Source organism: Crotalus tigris, unplaced genomic scaffold (assembly GCF_016545835.1).
Source record: "Crotalus tigris isolate CLP2741 ecotype Arizona unplaced genomic scaffold, ASM1654583v1 scf7180000019926.259901, whole genome shotgun sequence".
NCBI lineage: Eukaryota > Metazoa > Chordata > Lepidosauria > Squamata > Viperidae > Crotalus > Crotalus tigris.
In genome coordinates, this window is record NW_024097776.1 from 142922 (window position 1) to 165000 (window position 22079).

The following is a 22079-nucleotide window of genomic DNA, read 5'->3' on the forward strand; positions in this document are numbered from 1 at the left end:
GGATCGCCTTGCAGTCCAAGGGACTCGCAGGAGTCTTCTCCAGCACCAGAGTTCAAAGGCCTCCATTCTTTGGCGTTCAGCCTTTCTTATGGTCCAACTTTCACAGCCATACATTGCAACTGGGAAAACCATGGCCTGGACTATACGCGCTTCTGTTGGCAGGGTGACGTCTCTGCTTTTTAGTAGGCTGTCTAGATTTGCCATAGCTTTCCTCCTGGAAGGCTGCTATCATGTCCCCCCTCGTCCTTCTTTTCATTAAACCAAACACCACTTCTGGAGGCAAGCTGTTCCACTGGTTCTAACAATTTCTCCTTAGTTCCAGGTTGCTTCCCTCCTTGATCAATTTCCATCCGTTGTTTCTTCTCCTATCCTCAGGTGCTTTGGAGAATAGTTTGACCCTCTCTTCTTCTTTATGGCAGCCCCTCAAATACTGGAATGCTGCTATCCTGTCGCCCCTGGTCCTTCTTTTCTCTAGACTGGCCATACCCAATTCCTGCAACTGTCTTTCATATGTCTAAGTCTCCAGGCCTTTGATCATCTTAGTTACTCTTCTCCAAAAGAAACCCAGAAATTTCCTTTGAGAGAACAACCCCAGAGAGACAAAACCAAAGGGGTCCCTGGGAGAAAGGTCTTGGCCCTCATCCCGTCCTCCCTACCCAAGATTACTTTGACAAGCCGAGATTAATTTGTCTAGTGGGGCTAACCTGGCTGGAACCGAATGAAAGGCTTAAAACTTCACCTTCTTCAGGAAGAGGTTTATGCCTGACAGACAGATCTTGGCTAGCTGACTAGAAGGATGGGAGCCCATCAAAGTCTCTTGCAGACCTCGGAGTCCTAGTGGACAATCCCTTAGATAGGAGCCAGCCGCCTGCTGCAGCTGCCAAAAAGGCCAACACAGTGCTGGGATGCATTAACAGAGGGAGAGAATCAAGATCACGTGAAGTGTTAATACCACTTTACAAGGCCTTGGTAAGGCCACCCTTGGAATACTGCATCCATTTTTGGTCACAGCGATGTAAAAAAGATGTTGAGACTCTAGAAAGAGTACAGAGAAGAGCAACAAAGATGATCAGGGGACTGGAGGCTAAAACATATAAGGAACGGTTGTTCCAATTGGGTATGTCCAGTTTAATGAAAAGAAGGACCAGGGTAGACAGGATAGCAGTCTTCCAATATCTCAGGGGCTGCCCCAAAGAAGAGGGAGTCAAGCTATTCTCCAAAGGACTTGAAGGCAGGACAAGAAGCAACGGATGGAAACTAATCAAGGAGAGAAGCAACCTAGAACTAAGGAGAAACTTCCTGACAGTGAGAACAATGAACCAATGGAACAACCTACCTGCGTCCAGAAGTGGTGAATGCTCCAACACCGGAAGCTTTTAAGGAGAGACTGGACAGCCACTTGTCCGAAATGGTGTAGGGTTTCCTGCCTGAGCAGGGGGTTGGACTAGATGACCTCCAAGGTCCCTTCCAACTATTACTACTATTACTATTATTATTATTACATACCCCTTTTCTGGATCCTGTCTCCTTCGTGTCAGCCAGGCCCCCAAGAAAGTAAGAAGGGGGGGGGGACACAAGGGCAAAAAATGTCTCTTGTTTTTTTTAAAGGCAGGCAAGAATGAGAGAAGAGAGCAAATATCGACCACAGCTGGCTGACTGGCTGGCTCCAAAGCAAACATCTGGATGCAATTCCGAATGACAAGATTACGGAGAGCTGGCAGCCTGACAGGCTTCTGTGGGAGAGGGAAATTTTTATCACCCCTGAAATGAGCTTGCCGGAATCAAAGGCTTGTGGGGGACTTCCTTCCTCTCTTTGCGTGCAGGAGGGGAGGGGATCTCTGGGAAGCTGTCAGCCCAGCTACTTTTTCAGAGGCAAACATCTGGCAACATCAGGGCCGGCTGTTCAGGGCTTTGTTGAGTTCCTATGGCTACCACCAAGACTGAAATTAGATTAATAATTGAGTGGGGATAGGGATAGGGAGTGGGATGGGATGGAATACAGAATACAGAATAGAATAGAATAGAATAGAATAGAATAGAATAGAATAGAATAGAATAGAATAGAATAGAATAGAATAGAATAGAATAGAATAGAATATAGGATAGAATAGAATAACGGAACAGACCTTGGAGGTCATCTAGTCCAACCGCCTGCTCAGGCCAGGAGACAGTGTACCATTCCAGACAAATGGCTGTCCAGTCTCTTCTTAAAAACTTCCAGGGTTGGAGAATTCACAACTTCTGGAGGCAGGTGGTTCCACTGGTTAATTGTTCTCACGGTCAGGAAGTTTCTCCTTAGTTCCAGGTTGCTTCTCTCCTTGATGAGTTTCCATCCGTTGCTTCTTGTCCTGCCTTCAGGCGCTTTGGAGAATAGCTTGACTCCCTCTTTTTGGGGGCAGCCCCTGAGATATTGGAAGACTGCTATCCTGTCCCCCCTCGTCCTTCTCTTTGTTAAACTAGACCTACCCAATTCCAGCAACCATTCCTTGTATGTTTTAACAATCAAGAAGCAAACAATACCCCAAACAAGCTAGCAGTAAACAGCCCAATCGAGGGGCCACTGAGACCACTCCCACCAACATTGCTGGGGCAAGCCACCGTATCTAAGGAGAAAGTAGACCCCTCACTTCTAATACTGATGATGTTACCTAGTTGGGTAATGAAATGTCTACAAGAAAACCACCCAGCTCAGAGAACATAAAGGACCCCACAGTCTTTTTCCTCCTCCTCCTCCTCCTCCTCCTCCTCCTCCTCCTCCTCCTCCTCCTCCTCCTCCTCCTCCTGCTGTCAACCCCATTCTCTTTAGCACTGATGATGTTACCTAGTTGGGTCATGAAACGTCTGCAAGGAAACCACCAAGGACCCCACAGTACTCTTCCTCCTCCTCCTCCTCCTTCTCCTCCTCCTCCTCCTCCTCCCTGCCCACCCCACTCGCTTCTAGCACTGATGATGTTACCTAGTTGGGTCAGGAAACGTCTGCAAGAAATCCCCCCCCCCAGCTCAGAGAATTCCGTACCTCAACCCTGAGCAGCAAATATTCTCTCCTCTGTTAATTCCACCAGCCCAAAAGAGCAGAGCAAACCCACACTTTTAGCAACGGCAAACATTCCCGGCTCCAAAGCTCTACAGCTAGTCCTCAGTTTATGGCCCTAATTGAGCTCTCAAGCCCTTGCGGTCGTTCAGTCAAGGCATCAAGTCACCGGACCCGATTTTTTCCATTTTATTTTATTTTGCAACGGTGATTGAGTGTGAACGCCACAAGCCAATCCCTTTCCCACTCTCACGGGTATTTTTGCCAGAAAGTGGAAGTAAACAGACCCCCCCCCAAAAAAGTATCCTAAATTGCAGTCACATGACTACGGGACCCTGCAAACAGGGTAACCCATTGCCCACTGCCCAAAACGTGGTCCTGGGGGTGTGTGGGTGTGGGTGTATGGCTGCTGTAACTTCAAAAATGGATTGTAAGTAGCTTTTGAGGAGTGCAGGTCCGTCATAAACTTGTTCGTTAAATGACCGGTCGTAAATCGAGGCTTACCTCTGTCGTTATGGAAGACGGTCTGCCATAAACCTCGCTCCGTTTCAACCATTAAACCACCCCCCCTCCTGAGGTTCCCACCCCACCAGAAGCCCAACATCCATTTTCACCCTGAACTGATCCAGGTTCAAAACTCTGGAGCAGTCTTTCTCAAACATGACAACTTTAAAGGTGGGTGGTCTTCAACTCCCAGAATTCCTCAGCCAGTTACGACTCGGGAGGCCAGACCTCTTCCTGGCTAGGGAATTCTGGGAGTTGACAGGCTGGCTTGGAATGCTAGGAGTTAAAAACCGACACACAATAAAGCCTGCTGGCTGGGAATTCTGGGAATGGAAGCCCATGCCTCTTAAAGCCTGCTGGCTGGGGAATTCTGGGAATGGAAGCCTATGAAAGCCTGCTGGCTGGGGAATTCTGGGAATGGAAGCCTATGCATCTTAAAGCCTGCTGGCTGGGAATTCTGGGAATGGAAGCCTATGCATCTTAAAGCCTATTACCTGGGAATTCTGGGAATGAAAGCCTATGCATCTTAAAGCCTGCTGCCTGGGGAATTCTGGGAATGGAATTCTATGCATTTTAAAGCCTATTACCTGGGAATTCTGGGAATGGAAGCCTATGCATCTTAAAGCCTGCTGGCTGGGAATCCTGGGAATGGAAGCCTATGCATCTTAAAGCCTGCTGGCTGAGAATTCTGGGAATGGGAGCCCATGCATCTTAAAGCCTGCTGGCTGGGAATTCTGGGAATGGGAGCCCATGCATCTTAAAGCCTATTGCCTGGGAATTCTGGGAATGGGAGCCCATGCATCTTAAAGCCTGCTGGCTGGGAATTCTGGGAATGGGAGCCCATGCATCTTAAAGCCTATTGTCTGGGAATTCTGGGAATGGAAGCCTATGCATCTTAAAGCCTGCTGGCTGGGAATTCTGGGAATGGAAGCCTATGCATCTTAAAGTCTATTGCCTGGGAATTCTGGGAGTTAAGGTCCTCACTTCTTCAAGCCACCACGGTTGAGAAAGACTACTCTTGAGGGAGGCTGCTCACCTGTAGTGAAGCCGTTGTCCATCCGAGCTGTAGTCTCGGTAGAGCTCGTATTCCTTCTCAAAAACTCCGGGTGGTGAGGAGCTGTGCAGAAGAGTCAGGAAAAGCAAAGGATTAAAGCAAGAACGAAGGGATTTCACACATGTAACCTGGACATTGCTCAATTGTTGCAACAATGCAATGCTTTCTTCAATTTTGCCTAAGGGTTTGCAGCAAGGGGAAGGTAACCCACTGCAACCAAGCAAACAGACACTGATTTCCACGGATAGCTAGAACTGCAGAAAAAAAACCATTGCCCCCAGCCTGCCTTCCACTGAGGACCTGTACACTGCAGGAGCCAGAAAAGAGGGCTGAGAAAATATCTATAGACCCCTCTCCTGGACACAAACTGTTCCAACATCTTCCCACAAGACGACGCTATAAAGGCGTTGCATGTCGAAACAATTAAACACAAATATAGTTTTTCCCACATGCCATCGCTTTGTTAAATACATAATTCCCACAATATTGGCAAACTACCTGTATGAATAGAGTAGAGTAGAGTAGAGTAGAGTAGAGTAGAGTAGAGTAGAATAGAATAGAATAGAATAGAATAGAATAGAATAGAATAGAATAGAATAGAATAGAATAGAATAGAATAGAATAGAATAGAAAATATGGAATGGAATGGAATGGAATAGAAGAGTAGAGTAGGGTAGAGTAGAGTAGAGTAGAGTAGAGTAGAGTAGAGTAGAGTAGAGTAGAGTAGAGTAGAGTAGAGTAGAGTAGAGTAGAGTAGAGTAGAGTAGAATAGAACAGAACAGAACAGGGAATGGAATGGAATGGGATGGGATGGGATGGGATGGGATGGGATGGGATGGGATGGAATGGAATGGAATAGAATAGAATAGAATAGAATAGAATAGAATAGAATAGAATAGAATAGAATAGAAAATATGGAATGGAATGGAAGAGTAGAGTAGGGTAGGGTAGGGTAGGGTAGGGTAGGGTAGAGTAGAGTAGAGTAGAGTAGAGTAGAACAGAACAGGGAATGGAATGGAATGGGATGGGATGGGATGGGATGGAATAGAATGGAATAGAATAGAAAATATGGAATGGAATGGAATGGAAGAATAGAGTAGACTAGAGTAGAGTAGAGTAGAGTAGAATAGAATAGAGAGTAACAGAGTTGGAAGGGACCTTGGAGGTCATCTAGTCCAACCCCTGCTCAGGCGGGAATCCCTATACCATTTCAGACAAATGGCTGTCCAATCTCTTCCACTGGTTAATTGTTCTAACTGTCAAGAAATTTCTCCTTAGTTCTAGGTTGCTTCTCTCCTTGAGTAGTTTCCATCCGTTGCTTCTTGTCCTGCCTTCAGGTGCTGAGCTGAGTTACACAGACTCAGAAGAACCATTAAATTATTCCCAAACAAAAAAAAATTTTTTTTTAAAAAAAACCCAAACCGTTCAGATCCAGAAGTCTTTGAAAACCACCAACACGTTCTGCTTCGGCAAATTATTGTCCTCGTCTAAAAAAGTTATTGTCCTGCTCTAAAGTGGAAACTGAAAGTTGAAGGGCTTAAATATGAAGAACGACGTTGTTAGACCTGACCAGGAGAGACCGAACGAGAAGAAGGCTTTAGGTCATGAGAATGAAAGTTCTCAAGAACATCCAGTGCAATTGAACCCTCTTTGGTCTCAAAACCCGTTCTGCGTTTTACCTTCCCAGTATCATTTAAAAAAAAAAAAAGAAGCTATTTTTGTGTAATCACAACGTTCCAACGCCTGGGATTAACGAGATCTCCTGCGTTTGAAAGAGCACAGACTCTTGGTGAAGTTCCTGCAACGAGGTTTCCAAACGGACGTCCTGCTGGAAATCACGTTTCTTGACCTTCTCACTGGCGCTCTTCTTTCGCGGCGGTCAGCCGTCAGAAAATCCTGCTTCTTCCTACCAAGTTCCCTCCCACCCACCCCCCACCCCCAATTTTCTCCGCTGCCAAGAATAACTACGAATAGACAAAACAAACTTGTCCGGTGTTTGATGAAGTGGATCGAACTCCATAAAAGCTGATGCAATCGTTTTATTTTATTTCATTTATTTTCTGGAAGGGAAACCCTCAAGAAGGCAAGAAGGGTAATTTTAATCTCATGTAGAGTTTAAAGCAAGCTTCTACATGTAGGCAAGAAAAGCCAAATGCACAGGTGTAGTATAGGGGGTACCTTGCTCAATAGTAGTAACTGTGAGAGGGACCTCGGAGTCCTAGTGGACAATCACTTAAATAGGAGCCAACCGTGTGTTGCAGCTGCCCAAAAAGCCAACACAGTGCTAAGCTGCATCAACAAAGGGATAGAATCGAGATCGTGTGAAGGGTTAATACCACTTTACAAGGCCTTGCTAAGGCCACACTTGGAATACGGCATCCAGTTTTGGTCACACGATATAAAAAAGATGTTGAGACTCTGGAAAGAGTGCAGAGAAGAGCAACCAAGATGATTAGGGGACTGAGACTAAAACATATAAAGAACGGTTGCTGGAATTGTGGATGTCTAGTTTAAGGAAGAGAAGGATGAGGGGGGACATGATAGCAGTCTTCCAGTATCTCAGGAGCTGCCCCAAAGAAGAGGGAGTCAAGCTATTCTCCAAAGCACCTGAAGGCAGGACAAGATGCAACGGATGGAAACTAATCAAGGAGAGAAGCAACCTGGAACTTTCTGACAGTGAGAACAATTAACCAGTGGAACTCCTTGCCTCCAGAAGCTGTGAATGCTCTAACACTGGAAGTTTTTAAGAAGAGACTGGACAGCCATTTGTCTGAAATGGTATAGGGTTTCCTGCCTGAGCAGGGGGTTGGACTAGATGACCTCCAACGTCCCTTCCAACTTTATTATTATTATTATTATCGATCATCGCACAGTCAGCCAGATGTTCAGACTGGATTTGGCATTTTGTCTACCTATCGAGTCCTTACCCAGGACCTGGGATAGGCAGATGTGGATGTTTGATGGTATTACAGATATCGTCGCAGGATGGAAGCAGTTCCTAATAAGGCCGCCTTTTGCAATTGACTAATAGCAAATTTGTCAATGCCAATTGTGTTCAAGTGGTGCTCCAGTTGTTTTGGGATTGCACCCAAGGAGCCTATGACTATTGGTACTACCCTTGCTTGCTTTTGCCACAGTCTTTCTATTTCTATTTGTAGGTCTTTGTATTTTGTTGTTGTTGTTGTTGTTGTTGTTGTTGTTGTTATTATTATTATTATTATTATTATTATTATTATTATTATTATTATATTAATTTGGGCTGAAAGACGAGCTTTCGTTTTTACCGGGGACGGTGCCCGACCGGGTTAGATATGTGTGGGAAAAGAGCTAATGTGACATGCTCTCGCTGTAAAAAAAGAAAAAAGAAAAAACATGCAAAAATCTGCAAATTTTATTCCGTCCGTGTAATGCCCTTCACCTTGGTATATACAGCAGTGCATGAAGAACAGGAGAATTTTTAAAAATCAGGAGGAAACGAGAAAGCTTCTCCAGTCCAGATGTTTGTGCTAATGAAGGAAGCGGGAATAAGGAGGGGGGGGGATTTCTCCGGATGAAATGCAGTGCTTTTTAAAAACAACACACACACCCCGATAGAGTTGCAATAGAAATGACCTCCGACAACAAGCTTAAATTAACGAGGCCCCTGGGCCTTAACCCTTGTGACTTGCAGGGGGGGCATTGTATTCGAATCCCATACCGTCGGTTCTTTGATGTAGCTTCCAGAGCAATAGGATCATAATTCCGCTAATGTGCACCGAGGCATTTGTGTGTTGCCTCCACAGCCTGCCACCGTGAGCCACGGGGGGGGGGGGGATGGCAACTTTTAAGACCCGCGGAATTCAGCTCCCGGAATGCCCCAGGCAGCCACAGGAGATGGGGATGGAGTCAGAAGGAAATCAAAATCAGGCGAAGTATTTAATAGTGCTTTACAAAGCCTTAGTAAGGCCACATCTGGAATATTCTGCCTCAGGTTCGGGTGGCTACGTTACAAAAAAGAGGTTGGGAAAAGTGCAAAGAAGAGTAACTAATTTGATGCAAGGCCTGGAGACTCAAACAGACGAAGAATGTTTGCGGGACTGGGGTATGGCCAGTCCAGAGAAAAGAAGGACTGGGGGGGGGGGCATGATAACAGCGTTCCAGTATTTGAGGGGCTTCCACAAAAAAAGGGGGGGGTTCAACTTATTTCCCAAAGGCTTGGGAAACAAATAGTAATAGTAGTAAAGTTGGAAGGGACCTTGGAGGTCATCTACTCCAACCCCCTGCTCAGGCAGGAAACCCTACACCATTTCGGACAAATGGCTGTCCAGTCTCTTCTTAAAAACTTCCAGGGTTGGAGCATTCACCGCTTCTGGAGGCAGGTGGTTCCACCAATTAATTGTTCTAACTGTTCAGGAAGTTTCTCCTTAGTTCTAGGTTGATGATGATAAAGTTGGAAGGGACCTTGGAGGTCATCTAGTCCAGCCCCCTGCTCAGGCAGGAAATCCTATACCATTTCGGACAAATGGCTGTCCAGTCTCTTCTTAAAAACTTCCAGTGTTGGAGCATTTACTGCTTCTGGAGGCAAGCTGTTCCACTGATTAATTGTACTCACTGTCAGGAAGTTTCTCCTTAGTTCCAGGTTGCTTCTCTCCTTGATTAGTTTCCACCCGTTGCTTCTTGTCCTGCCTTCAAGTGCTTTGGAAAATAGCTTAATTCCCTCTTCTTTATGGCAGCTCCTGAGATACTGGAAGACTGCTATCATGTCCCCCCTTGTCCTTCTCTTCGTTAAACTAGACATACCCAATTCTCGCAACCGTTCCTTATATGTTTTAGCCTCCAGTCCCCTAATCATCTTTGTTGCTCTTCTCTGTACTCTTTCTAGAGTCTCAACATCTTTTTTACATCGTGGTGACCAAAACTGGATGCAGTATTCCAAGTGTGGCCTTACCAAGGCATTGAAGAGTGGTATTAATACTTCACGTGATCTTGATTCTATCCCTCTGTTAATGCAGCCTAGCACTGTGTTGGCCTTTTTGGCAGCTGCCGCACACTGCTGGCTCATATTTAAGTGATTGTCTACTAGGACTCCGAGGTCCCTCTCACAGTTACTACTATTGAGCATGGTGCCACCTATGCTGTACTTGTGCATTTGGTTTTTCTTGCCTAAATGTAGAACCTTGCTTTTTTCACCATTGAATTTCATTTTGTTAGTTAGTGCCCAGTGTTCAAGTCTGTCCAGGTCCTCCTGTATCCTAAGCCTGTCTTCTGGAGTGTTGGCTATTCCTGTCAGCTTGGTGTCGTCTGCAAATTTGATGAGTTCCCCATCTATCCCTTCATCCAAATCGTTGATGAAGATGTTGAAGAGTACTGGGCCCAGAACAGAGCCCTGGGGCACCCCACTACACACTTCCCTCCATATAGATGCAGTTCCATTGAGGACCACTCGCTGAGTACGGCTCTTTCTAGAGTCTCAGCATCTTTTTTACATCAGATGGACAGATGGACAGAACGAAAGAAGATGGAAGGAGGGAAGAGAATGGAAAAAAAAGGAAGGAAGGAAGGAAGGAAGGAAGGAAGGAAGGAAGGAAGGAAGGAAGGAAGGAAGGGAGGGAGGGAGGGAGGATAGGAAGAGGGCAGAAAGGTAGGCAGGCAGGAAGGAAGGATAGATGGATGGATGGAAGGAAGGAAGGAATAAATGGAAGGAAGGCAGGAAGGAAGGATAAGAAGAAGAAAATAAGGAAGGAAGGAATAGATGGAAGGAAGGCAGAAAGGAAGGAAGGATAAGAAGAAGGAAGGATAGATGGATGGAAAGATGAATGGATGGATGGGTGGATGGATGGAAGGAAGGAAGGAAGGAAGGAAGGGAAAGCAAGCGAGAAAGAAAGAAAGAAAGAAAGAAAGAAAGAAAGAAAGAAAGAAAGAAAGAAAGAAGAAAGAAAGGAAGAAAGAGAAAGAATAGATGGAAGGGAAGCAGGAAGGATAGGAAGAAGGAAGGATAGATGGATGGAAAGATGAATGGATGGATGGGTGGATGGATGGAAGGAAGGAAGGGAAAGCAAGCGAGAAAGAAAGAAAGAAGAAAGAAAGAAAGAAGAAAGAAAGAAAGAAAGAAAGAAAGAAAGAGAAAGAATAGATGGAAGGGAAGCAGGAAGGATAAGAAGAAGGAAGGATAGATGGATGGAAAGATGAATGGATGGATGGGTGGATGGATGGAAGGAAGGAAGGAAGGGAAAGCAAGGGAGAAAGAAAGAAAGAAAGAAAGAGAAAGAATAGATGGAAGGGAAGCAGGAAGGATAGGAAGAAGGAAGGAAGTACGGATGAAAAGATGAATGGAAGGAAGGAAGGAAGGAAGGAAGGAAGGAAGGAAGGAAGCAAAGAAGGGGTACCTGTATATCTGCCAACACACTTCCATGCACACCCAGACAACCCCCTTCATGGCACACTATTAACATTTGGCAATTCTGCAGCGATTCAAATATTAATAACCACTTTCCAGTAATTTATTGCTTTTAAAGCATCCCGAGCACTTCAGATACATCAGCCTGTGATGCAGGATCAAGACGGAAGGAGTGGGGCACAATGCAACGATGCCCGCGGGGGGGGGGGAGAGAGGAGAATAGAGTGGGGAAGATTTTCTCTCCCGCTCTCAATACATCCCATGCAATTAAAAAAAAGGAAAGAAAAATTAAATAGCCAGGGGTGTGCCCCGTCCCTTTAAGAGCTTAATTGATGCTGGAGTCCTACCTGGGACATCATCCTTTACATTCACAAGTCCATTAAAATTTCCTGCAGGGATTGTTTCTTATTTTTCACGGAATTAAGCACGCTTTTAAGCGGCTCTCCTGTTTTCTAGCAGGCTTGAAATTTATCTCTCCGAAAAACAGATTTGAAATGCTTCTTGGGGGGGGGTCCCCCCGGGAAGTGGCCCACATCCACGTTTCGAACCCCGCCCACCCCCAGGCAAGCTACCATATTCCCGCCCCGGGGAATAATCTGCCCCTATGTATATTTGACGCAATGTGTAGGTTTCAATCGTCAGGAGAGCTTTTTCTGACCTCAGGCACACTCCTATCTAGGTGGGGAAAAATATGTGTATATATATATATATATATAGGTCTTTGGTTGTTCGGGTTTTCTCCCGCGTAAAATTGGAAGTGTCTTGGCAACGTTTCGACGAAGTCACATTCGTCATCTTCAGGCTGGTGTTTTTAGCTTCTAGATGACGAATGTGACTTTCGTCGAACGTTGCCAAGACACCTTCCCAATTTTAACCGCGGAGAGAAAACCCCAACAACCAAAGACCTATATACAAAGACCACCCATACCCGCGCTAAAACCTCAGAAACAAATCTATATATATATATATTATATATTATATATATATATATATATAATATATATATTTATATATATATATATATCACAGTTCCTGGCATGAAATGAAGGTAAGTCCTCGGGTTACGGCCATCTTAGAGCCTGCCCATTAGAGTCCTCATGGTTGTAACGGTCGTAAAACGGGTTGCTCAGGGGGCTGATCTGATTTTACAACTTTTTTTTTTTTTGCACCGGCAGCAGCAGTGGTAAAGGGAGCATGCTGGCCGTTAAGCGTGAATGCAGCAGTCGTTAAGCGAAACCATGGTTTGCTAATCGCTAGGAGACTGGGAGTTCTAGTCCCGCCTTAGGCCTGAAAGCCGGCTGGGTGACTTTGGGCCAATCACCAGGAGACTTTCTAGTCCCGCCTTAGGCCTGAAAGCCAGCTGGGTGACTTTGGGCCAATCGCCAGGAGACTGGGAGTTCTAGTCCCGCCTTAGGCCTGAAAGCCGACAGGGTGACTTTGGGCCAATCACCAGGAGACTTTCTAGTCCCGCCTTAGGCCTGAAAGCCAGCTGGGTGACTTTGGGCCAATCGCCAGGAGACTGGGAGTTCTAGTCCCGCCTTAGGCCTGAAAGCCGACTGGGTGACTTTGGGCCAATCACCAGGAGACTGGGAGTTCTAGTCCCGCCTTAGGCCTGAAAGCCGACTGGGTGACTTTGGGCCAATCACCAGGAGACTGGGAGTTCTAGTCCCGCCTTAGGCCTGAAAGCCGACAGGGTGATTTTGGGCCAATCACCAGGAGACTTTCTAGTCCCGCCTTAGGCCTGAAAGCCGACAGGGTGACTTTGGGCCAATCACCAGGAGACTGGGAGTTCTAGTCCCGCCTTAGGCCTGAAAGCCGACAGGGTGATTTTGGGCCAATCACCAGGAGACTTTCTAGTCCCGCCTTAGGCCTGAAAGCCGACAGGGTGACTTTGGGCCAATCACCAGGAGACTGGGAGTTCTAGTCCCACCTTAGGAACGAGAGCCAATTGGGTGACTTTGTTCCAGCCCAACCCACCTCGCAGGGCTGTTGCGGTGAGGAAAATAGGAGGAGAGAAGTGTGTTGGATATATTTGCCGCCTTGAGTTACTTGTAAAAATAATAAAGGCAGAATACCAACAAACAAAGAGCACAGAGTCTCCTTGGGGCCTGTAAAATCCCTCTTTTTTTTGTGGTCAGCTGCAGCAACGGCAAAGATAAATTAGGAACCGCATCAATATTCACGTATCCTAATACACGTATCCTAACCTCACAAACACGCACCCAATTTGCACGCACCCTAGCACGGGGGGTCCCCAATCACCGGGCTGTGGCCCATTCAGAACCGGGACCGTGGAAGCGGCAAGCCAGGGCACATGCACGGCTGCATTTGCACGAGCGGCGGGCATGCGCGCTCGCCGCTCACGCAAATGGAGCTGCGTGCATGTACTGGCTCCCCGCTGCATCTGCGGCCCCAATCTTCTCCCCCTCCACCACCACCCATTGGTCCTCAAAGCCCAAAAGGGTGAAGACCATTGTCTTAATACACCAGTGGTTCTCAACCTTTTTAATGTTGCAACCCCCCAACCAGTCGTAAGTCGAGGACTACTCAACCGGTCATAAATCGAGGACTACTCAACTGGTGCAGCACCGTTTGCAGAATGGGACTTTTGGCGGGCTCAGCAGGGCAGAGACAGCCTGGACAATTCCTATTGGCTTTTAAAAGCCAATAGAATTGGACTCTATTCAAGAGAGTCTATTCTATTGGCTTTCCAAAGCCAATAGAATAAAAGGGAGGAGCACAGCTAAGGAAAAGGGGAAAAAAATGGCGGACTGCGTTGTTTGGCGACCCCCGTGAAATGGTCGTTCGACCCCAAATGGGGTCCCGACCGACAGGTAATACACGCAAGCCCCCTTTCCTGGCATTGGCACAAAACATCCACAGCTGAGCCCAATTTGCACGCCAACCACACACGGGGGTAAAAACCAGCCCAACTCCGAGCTGTTAAGAAAAGTGGGTGGTTTTTTTTTATTTTAATAAAAAAAATAGATGTTGGAAATGTAAACATAACTCAGGCACATATTATCATATTTGGTGGACATGTGGTAAAGCAAAGGCTTATTGGAGAAAGATACGTGTTTGATTAGAAAAAATGTTGGGAGAACATGTGGAATTTAAACCTGAACTTTTTCTACTAGGAGGTATAATGCCAGAAAAGACTAATAAACAAAGTTTATAGTTGGCTCTACACGTCATAACAGCAGCAAGAATAGTCTTCGTTCAATATTGGAAAAATGAAGCAGTACCACCAGAGGAAGAAGTAATTTAAAAAATATTGGAATGCGCAAAGATGGACAGATTAACGATGAGATTGAAAGATAAAGAAGAAACATAATACTACCAGATCTGGGAGTCATTCTACAAGTGGCTAGAGAAGTGGTTCTCAACCTTTTTAATGCCGCGACCCCCAACTGGTCGTAAGTCGAGGACTACTGAACCGGTTGTAAGTCGAGGACTACTCAACTGGTGCAGCACCGTTTGCAGAACGGGATTTTTGGCGGGCTCAGCAGGGCAGAGACAGCCTGGACAATTCCTATTGGAATTGAGAACCACTGGTCTAGAGGAAAGAATCAAGGATTGGGAATTGATTATGTATTAGTGCTTTTGAATCCAGACAGCATGCTGGTTGAAAAATTAACACATGTATGTAACAGAAAAACTAATAAAATCCTTATATAAATAAAAAAAAAGAAAATTAAAAAGAAAAAAGAAACGAAATCCCGAGCTCCAGGGAGCCACTACAAGCTGCCGGGGTCACCTTTCCCCTCCCCAGCCTCCATCTTCATTACTTTAATAGTAAAGTTGGAGTCGAAGTAGAATTACAAGCCGACTTTGCCCTGCCCTTGCTCGGAGTCCCTCCTATTAGAACGGACATCAGTTCGAAGATGCTTGTTGCAGCCAAGATGCCAGCCAGGTTCAGGCACCGGACTGGAGTCTAACCAGCCTTGTCCCAACTCAACCCAGCTCAGCTTTGGAGTTACAGATGCCCAGAGAATAAAAGAACCACGGAGTGGGAGGGGACCTTGGAGGTCTTCTAGTCCAGCCCCCTGCCCAAGCAGGAGATCCTACACCAGAGGTCTCCAAACTTGGTAACTTTAAGACTTGTGGACTTCAACTTCCAGAATTCCCCAGCTGGCGTGACTGACTGGGGAATTCTGGGAGTTGACGTCTACAAAGAATGGAATGGAATGGAATGGAATGGAATGGAATGGAATAGAATAGAATAGAATAGAATAGAATAGAATAGAATAGAATAGAATAGAAAATATGGAATGGAATAGAATATAGAATGGAGTGGAGTGCAGTGGAATGGAATAAATAGAATAGAAAATATGGAATGGAATAGAATGTGGAGTGGAGTGGAGTGGAGTGGAATAGAATGGAGTGGAGTGGAGTGGAGTGGAGTGGAGTGGAATGGAATGGAATGGAATAGAATAGAATAGAATAGAATAGAATAGAATAGAATAGAATAGAATAGAATAGAATAGAAAATATGGAATGGAATAGAATATAGAATGGGATGGGATGGGATGGAATAGAATAGAATAGAATAGAATAGAATAGAATAGAATAGAATAGAATAGAATAGAATAGAATAGAATAGAATATGGAATGGAAATAGAACATGGAATGGAAATAGAATAGAATAGAATAGAACAGAATAGAATAGAATAGAATAGAATAGAATAGAATAGAATAGAATAGAATAGAATAGAATAGAGTAGAATAGAATAGAGTAGAATAGAATAGAATATAGAATGGGATGGAATAGGATGGGATGGGATGGGATGGGATGGGATGGAATAGAATAGAATAGAATAGAATAGAATAGAATAGAATAGAATAGAATAGAATAGAATAGAATATGGAATGGAAATAGAACATGGAATGGAAATAGAATAGAATAGAATAGAACAGAATAGAATAGAATAGAATAGAGAAGTAAGATTTTTATTCTACACTTCCTCATATATTTAATGTCTTTTTGTAATGGCTTCTTGGGCAAAGTAGTCCTTGAGGTTTCACCCCAAATAATAATAATAATAATAGTAGTAGTAAAGTTGGAAGGGACCTTGGAGGTCATCTAGTCCAACCCCCTGCTCGGGCAGGAAACCCTACACCATTTCGGACAAACGGCTGTCCAGTCTCTTCTTAAAAACTTCCAGTGTTGGAGCATTTACTGCTTCTGGAGGCAAGGAGTTCCACTGGTTGATTGTTCTAACTGTCAGGAAGTTTCTCCTTAGTTCTAGGTTGCTTCTCTCCTTGATTAGTTTCCACCCGTTGCTTCTTGTCACAGATTTCCACGGCTAACCCAGGCAGTCATTAAGTGAGTTTTTGCTGCCTTTTACGACCTTTCCTGCATGGTTGTTAAATGAATCACTATAGTTATGTTAGTAACAAGGTTAAGTGAATCTCGTCTTAAATCATTCGCTTAATGACCGGTCAAAGTTACAACGGTGCGGAAAAAAGGGACCTAGGACCGTTTTTCACACTTACGACCGTTGCGGCCTCCCCCGGGGTCACCGTGATCAAAATTCAGATGTTCGGCAACCGACTTGTATTTACGACGGTCGGAGCGTCCCCGGGATCAGGTGATCCCCTTTTGCGACTTTCTGACATGCAAACTCAACGGGGGAAGGCAGGTTCACTTAACGACCGTGTGACTAGACCCCTGGTGGCACAGTGGCAGTATTGCAGGCTAATTCTGTCCACAGCCAGCAGTTCGATCCTGATCTATTCTATTCCATTCCATTCCATATTTTCTATTCTTTTTTTATTATTATTATAAATTTTTAAAATTTTACAATAAAAACCCCTTCCCCAATCCCACCCAACCCACCCCAAAACCCTCCCCCATTCTTCCCAGAGCTGAATACAGGGTTAACTAGAACTTAAAAGAAAAAAACTTTTAAACCCAAAAAAACCTTAAACAAATATAATTACATTCAGTAAACTAATTATTAAATACTTTAACTCCATTATGTATAAAAAACAGAAAGAGAAAAAAAAGAAAATAATTTTTTTAAAAAAAATATTAATAATAATAATAAAAAACACAAAAAATCTTAAACTTTAAATATAAATTATTCAAAAGCTAAATGATATTTTCTTATATCATAGTTATAATGTATAAAATTTATCCATCTTTTCCACACCAAGAGATACTTCTCTTGTGATTGATCTTTCAAGAAAGCCGAAATTTTTGCCATTTCAGCTAAGTAAGAAACTTTAAAAAAACATTCTTGCAAAGTAGGCAAAGATTCCTTCTTCCAATATTGCCCTATTAACAACCTTGCCCATATTTTCTATTCTATTCCATTCCATATTTTCTATTCTACTCTACTCCATTCCACATTTTCTTTTCTTTTCTATTCTATTCTATTTTATTCTATTCTATTCTATTCTCTATTCTATTTTCTTATTCTATTCTATTCTTCTATTCTATTCTTCTATTCTATTCTATTCTATTCTATTCTATTCTATTCTATTCTCTATTCTATTTTCTTATTCTATTCTATTCTATTCTATTCTTCTATTCTATTCCATTCTATATTTTCTATTCTATTCTATACTCTATTCCATTCCATTCCATATTTTCTGTTCTATTCTATTCTATTCTATTCTATTCTATTCTATTCTATTCTATTCTATTCTATTCTATTCCGTATTGCATTGCATTGCATTCTCTATTCCATTCCATTTTCTGTTCTGTTCATTCCACTTCACTCCATGTTCTATTCCAGTGGTTCTCAACCTTTCTAATGCCGCGACCCCATAATACAGTTCCCCATGTTGTGGTGACCGCCAACCACTTATACATCACCGGGTGCCAGGGGCGTGGCCAAAGAAAAGAGGGAAGAAATGGCGGACAGCCTTGTTTGGCGACCCCCGTGAAATGGTCGTTCGACCCCAAATGGGGTCCTGACCCACAGGTTGAGAACCACTGTTCTACTCCATCTTATCCCATCCCATCCCATTCTGTAGTGAGAAACAAATCAAAGGCGTAAATTGCCCCCTTACCTCTCTGCCTCTTCCTTAACAATGGCAAACTGAGTCGGCTGCCGACTGGGCCGGTTCTGCTCGGGAACCTTCTCTCCCGCCTCCAGCTCCTGCTCCAGAGAGGAGCTGGTGCTCCCTTCTCGGCTGACATTGGTGCTGTGCCCGGGGCTGTTCTCGGCCGAGGCCCGGGGGGACTCCGTGTTCTGCTTCAGGGTCTGGAGTTTGGCCAGCGGGATGATGTCGCAATTCTGCGGCCGGTGCCACACCGTCCGCTGGGTGGTGGCATTGTAGTAGTAGAAGCGGGAGGTGTTGGGGTCAAAGAGCTCCCACCACTGGTTCTCGTTGGTCCGCTTGATGCGGACGCCGGCGGGAGGGTCCCAGACGCACTCGCCCGTGATCAGGTTGGCGTACATGCGCTCCCGCGTGCGAGGCTCAATGATTTCCACCCATTCCAGCCTGCAGGAGAACAAGCGCAAGGAGAGAGGGAGCAGGAGCGGGAGAGAGAAAGAGGAAGAAAGGGAGAGAGGAGAGGGGGGGGAAAGCGCACATTAGAAGTTGGCATTTATTGATGTCACTGCTTTTCCTTTTTTCTTTTCCCTTGCTAATTTTATTGTTCTATTATAATTTTACTTTCGCTTTGTTTAAACTTCTGTTGGGAGGGGGGAGGAGAGGGGAGAGGGAGGGGGAGGAGGGAGGAGAGGAGAAGGAAGGAGGAGGGGGAGAAGGACGGGGAGGAGGGAGGAGGGAGGAGGGAGGAGGGAGGAGGGAGGAGGAGGAAGGAGGAGGAAAGAAGAAGAGGGAGACAGGGAAGGAGGGAGGAGGGAGGAGGAGGGGGAGAAGGACGGGGAGGAGGGAGGAGGGAGGAGGAGGAAGGAGGGGGGAAGGAAGGAGGAGAAGGGAGAAGGAGAAGAGGGAGGAGGGAGAAGGAGGAGGGAGGGGGAGGGGGAGGAGGGGAAGAGGGGAATGGAGGAGGGGAGGAGGAAAGAAGGGAGGAGGAGGAGGGGGAAGAGGGGAGGGGAGGAGAGAGGAGAGAGGAGGAGGAAGGAGGAGGAAGGAGAAGGGAGGAGGGGGAAGAGGGAGGGGGAGGAGGGAGGAGGAGGGGGGAGAAGGGGAAGAGGGGAGAAGAGAGGAGGGGAGGAGGAGGGGAAGAGGAAGGAGAAGGGAGGAGGAGGGGGGGAGGGGGAGGAGAGAGGAGAGGAGAGAGGAGAGAGGAGGAGGAAGGAGGAGGAAGAAGAGGGAGACGGGAAAGGAGGGGCAGGAGGAAGAAGGGAGGAGGGGGGAAGAGGGAGGGGGAGGAGAGGAGAGCAGAGAGGAGAGAGGAGGAGGAAGGAGAAGAGGGAGACAGGGAAGGAGGGAGGAGGAAGGAGGAGGGGAGGAGGAGGGAGGAGGAGGGGGGGAGAAGGGGAAGAGGGGAGAAGGGAGGAGGGGAGGAGGAGGGGAGGAGGAAGGAGAAGGGAGGAGGAGGGGGGGAGGGGGAGGGGGAGGGGGGAGGGGGAGGAGAGAGGAGAGGAGAGAGGAGAGAGGAGGAGGAAGGAGGAGGAAGAAGAGGGAGACGGGGAAGGAGGGAGGAGGAAGGAGAAGGGAGGAGGGGGAAGAGGGAGGGGGAGGAAAGGAGAGCAGAGAGGAGAGAGGAGGAGGAAGGAGAGGGAGACGGGGAGGAGGGGAAGGAGAGGGGAGAGGGAGGGGGAGGAGGGAGAGGGAGGGGGAGGAGAGAGGAGAGGAGAGAGGAGGAGGAAGGAGAAGAGGGAGACAGGGAAGGAGGGAGGAGGAAGGAGGAGGGGAGGAGGAGGGAGGAGGGAGGAGGAGGGGGGGAGAAGGGGAAGAGGGGAGAAGGGAGGAGGGGAGGAGGAGGGGAGGAGGAAGGAGAAGGGAGGAGGAGGGGGGGAGGGGGAGGGGGAGGGGGAGGGGGAGGGGGAGGGGGAGGAGAGAGGAGGAGGAAGGAGGAGGAAGAAGAAGGAGACGGGGAAGGAGGGAGGAGGAAGGAGAAGGGAGGAGGGGGAAGAGGGAGGGGAAGGAGAGGAGAGCAGAGAGGAGAGAGGAGGAGGAAGGAGAGGGAGACGGGGAGGAGGGGGAGGAGGAAGGAGAGAGGAGAGAAGAGGAGGAAGGAGGAGGAAGAAGACTTGGAAGGAGGGGGAGGAGGGGGAGGAGGAAGGAGATGGGGGAGAGGACGAGAGGAGGAAGAAGGAGGGGGGAAAAGGGAGGAGGAGGAGGGAGGAAGAGGAGGAGGGGGAGGTGAAGAATTTCCATCCTGCGACAATATCTGTAACACCATCCAACATCCAGATCTGCCCATCCCAGGTCCTTGGAAAGAACTCGACCAGTAGATAAAAATGCCAACCCCACTCTGAACATCGGCTGACGGTACGACAAACCATAATAACCAACAACAACAACAACAACACGAGCCAGAATTGAGAAGACAGCAAAACCAAAATCGAGAAGACACGGACAGGCAGTTAAGTGCCGCCTACGCAAAGAAGCTGGAGAAACAGTGGAGCACCTGGTAAGCAGCTGCAAGAAGCTCGCCCAGACGGACTACAAGCAGCGGCACGACAAAGTAGCAACAATGGGTGCACAGGAAAACGTGCAAGAAATATCATTTGCCTGCAAGCCAGAATTCTGGGAGTTGAAGTCCACGAGTCATAAAAGAGGCGAGGTTGCCTACTCCTGGTCTAAGAACTCCTGCTTAAGCAGTGTGTTGGACTAGATGACCTCCAAGGTCCCTTTCAACTTTGTTATTCTGTTATGCTGTACAGGTTGTCCTCGACGTATGAGCACAAGGGAGCCCCACATTTGGCTTGTTAAATGAGTTTTACCCCCTTTTACAGCCTTTCCTGGCACAGTTTCTTAAGTAAATCATTGTAGTTGTTAACTTAGTAACCCAGTCATTAAGTGAATCTGGCTTCCCCATTGACTTTTGCTTGTCAGAGTGTCGCAAAAGGGGATCACGTGACCCCGGGACACTGCAACCGTCGTAAGTACATGCCAATTGCCAAGGGTCTGAATTTTGATCACGTGACCGTGGAGATGCTACAACGGTCATAAGGGTGAAAAACAGTCCTAAGTCACTTTTGTAACCTCGGTCACAACATGAACGCGTATAAGTTGAATAATAATAATAATAATAATAATACAAAGTTGGAAGGGACCTTGGAGGTCATCTAGTCCAACCCCCTGCTCAGGCAGGAACCCTACACCATTTCAGACAAATGGCTGTCCAGTCTCTTCTTAAAAACTTCCAGTGTGGGAGCATTCACCACTTCTGGAGGCAGGTAGTTCCACTGGTTCATTGTCCTCACTATCAGGAAGTTTCTCCTTAGTTCCAGGTTGCTTCTCTCCTTGATTAATTTCCATCTGTTGCTTCTTGTCCTGCCTTCGGGTGACTTTGGAGAATAGCTTGACTCCCTCTTCTTTGGGGCAGCCCCTGAAATACTGGAAGACTGCTATCCTGTCCCCCCTCATCCTTCTCTTCATTAAACTAGACATCCCCAATTCCAGCAACCGTTCCTTGTATGTTTTAGCCTCCAGTACTCCGTGTACTCATGGATTTCAACTCCCAGAATCCCAGAATTGTGGGAGTTGAAGTCCTCAAGTCTTAAAAGCTGCCAATGTTGGACAACTGGGCGTCCTGCTCGAGCCGGGGGTTGGACTACAAGACCTCCGAGGTCCCTTCCAGCTCTTGTCATTCTCTATTAAAACAAGGCCGCCTTGGCCAAGCTCACAAATTACACTCAACCACAAGTGAAGTGCTATCCACCCGGTAAAGGACCACTGGCAGCTCTCCGTTCCAATCCACGGCCTGTCCAAGATTTACAAATGGAGTAAATAAACTGGAATCAACGAGCCGTGATTTACAAATCCTGCCGCCCGCGTCCAGCCAAGGAGCTGAGCCGGAGCCCAGCCATGTGGCTTCTTTCCATCATTAAAACCCAAATGTCAGCGGTTATTTCCCCGTCGCCAGCAGAGGCCTCGCCTGGCAGAGAGTTCCGCCTGCCTGTATCCAAACAGCAGCTCAACGAAGCACACAAACGCACAAACGGGCACGCACCGCGCACTTCGAGGCCCATCTGTTGTGTTTTCCAAGCAACAATTAAAACGGAGGCTACTCAGATTTG

At 46.5% G+C, this 22079-nt stretch overlaps 1 protein-coding gene across 3 annotated transcripts in view; it reads right to left on the minus strand.

The window, feature by feature from the left end:
* The window catches only part of ARHGAP39 (Rho GTPase activating protein 39), a 142645-nt gene that overhangs the window by 73943 nt on the left and 46623 nt on the right, over window positions 1–22079 (minus strand). For all 3 annotated transcript variants that reach the window (XR_005559333.1, XM_039364909.1, XM_039364908.1), the window contains exons 2-3: window positions 17986–18420; window positions 4572–4652 (exon numbers count right to left, since the gene is read on the minus strand). Coding sequence is in view for 2 of the 3 variants with exons in the window: in XM_039364909.1 (XP_039220843.1) it covers window positions 4572–4652; window positions 17986–18420 (516 nt within the window). In the remaining variant the exon portion in view is untranslated. The remainder of the gene's footprint in view (window positions 1–4571; window positions 4653–17985; window positions 18421–22079) is intronic.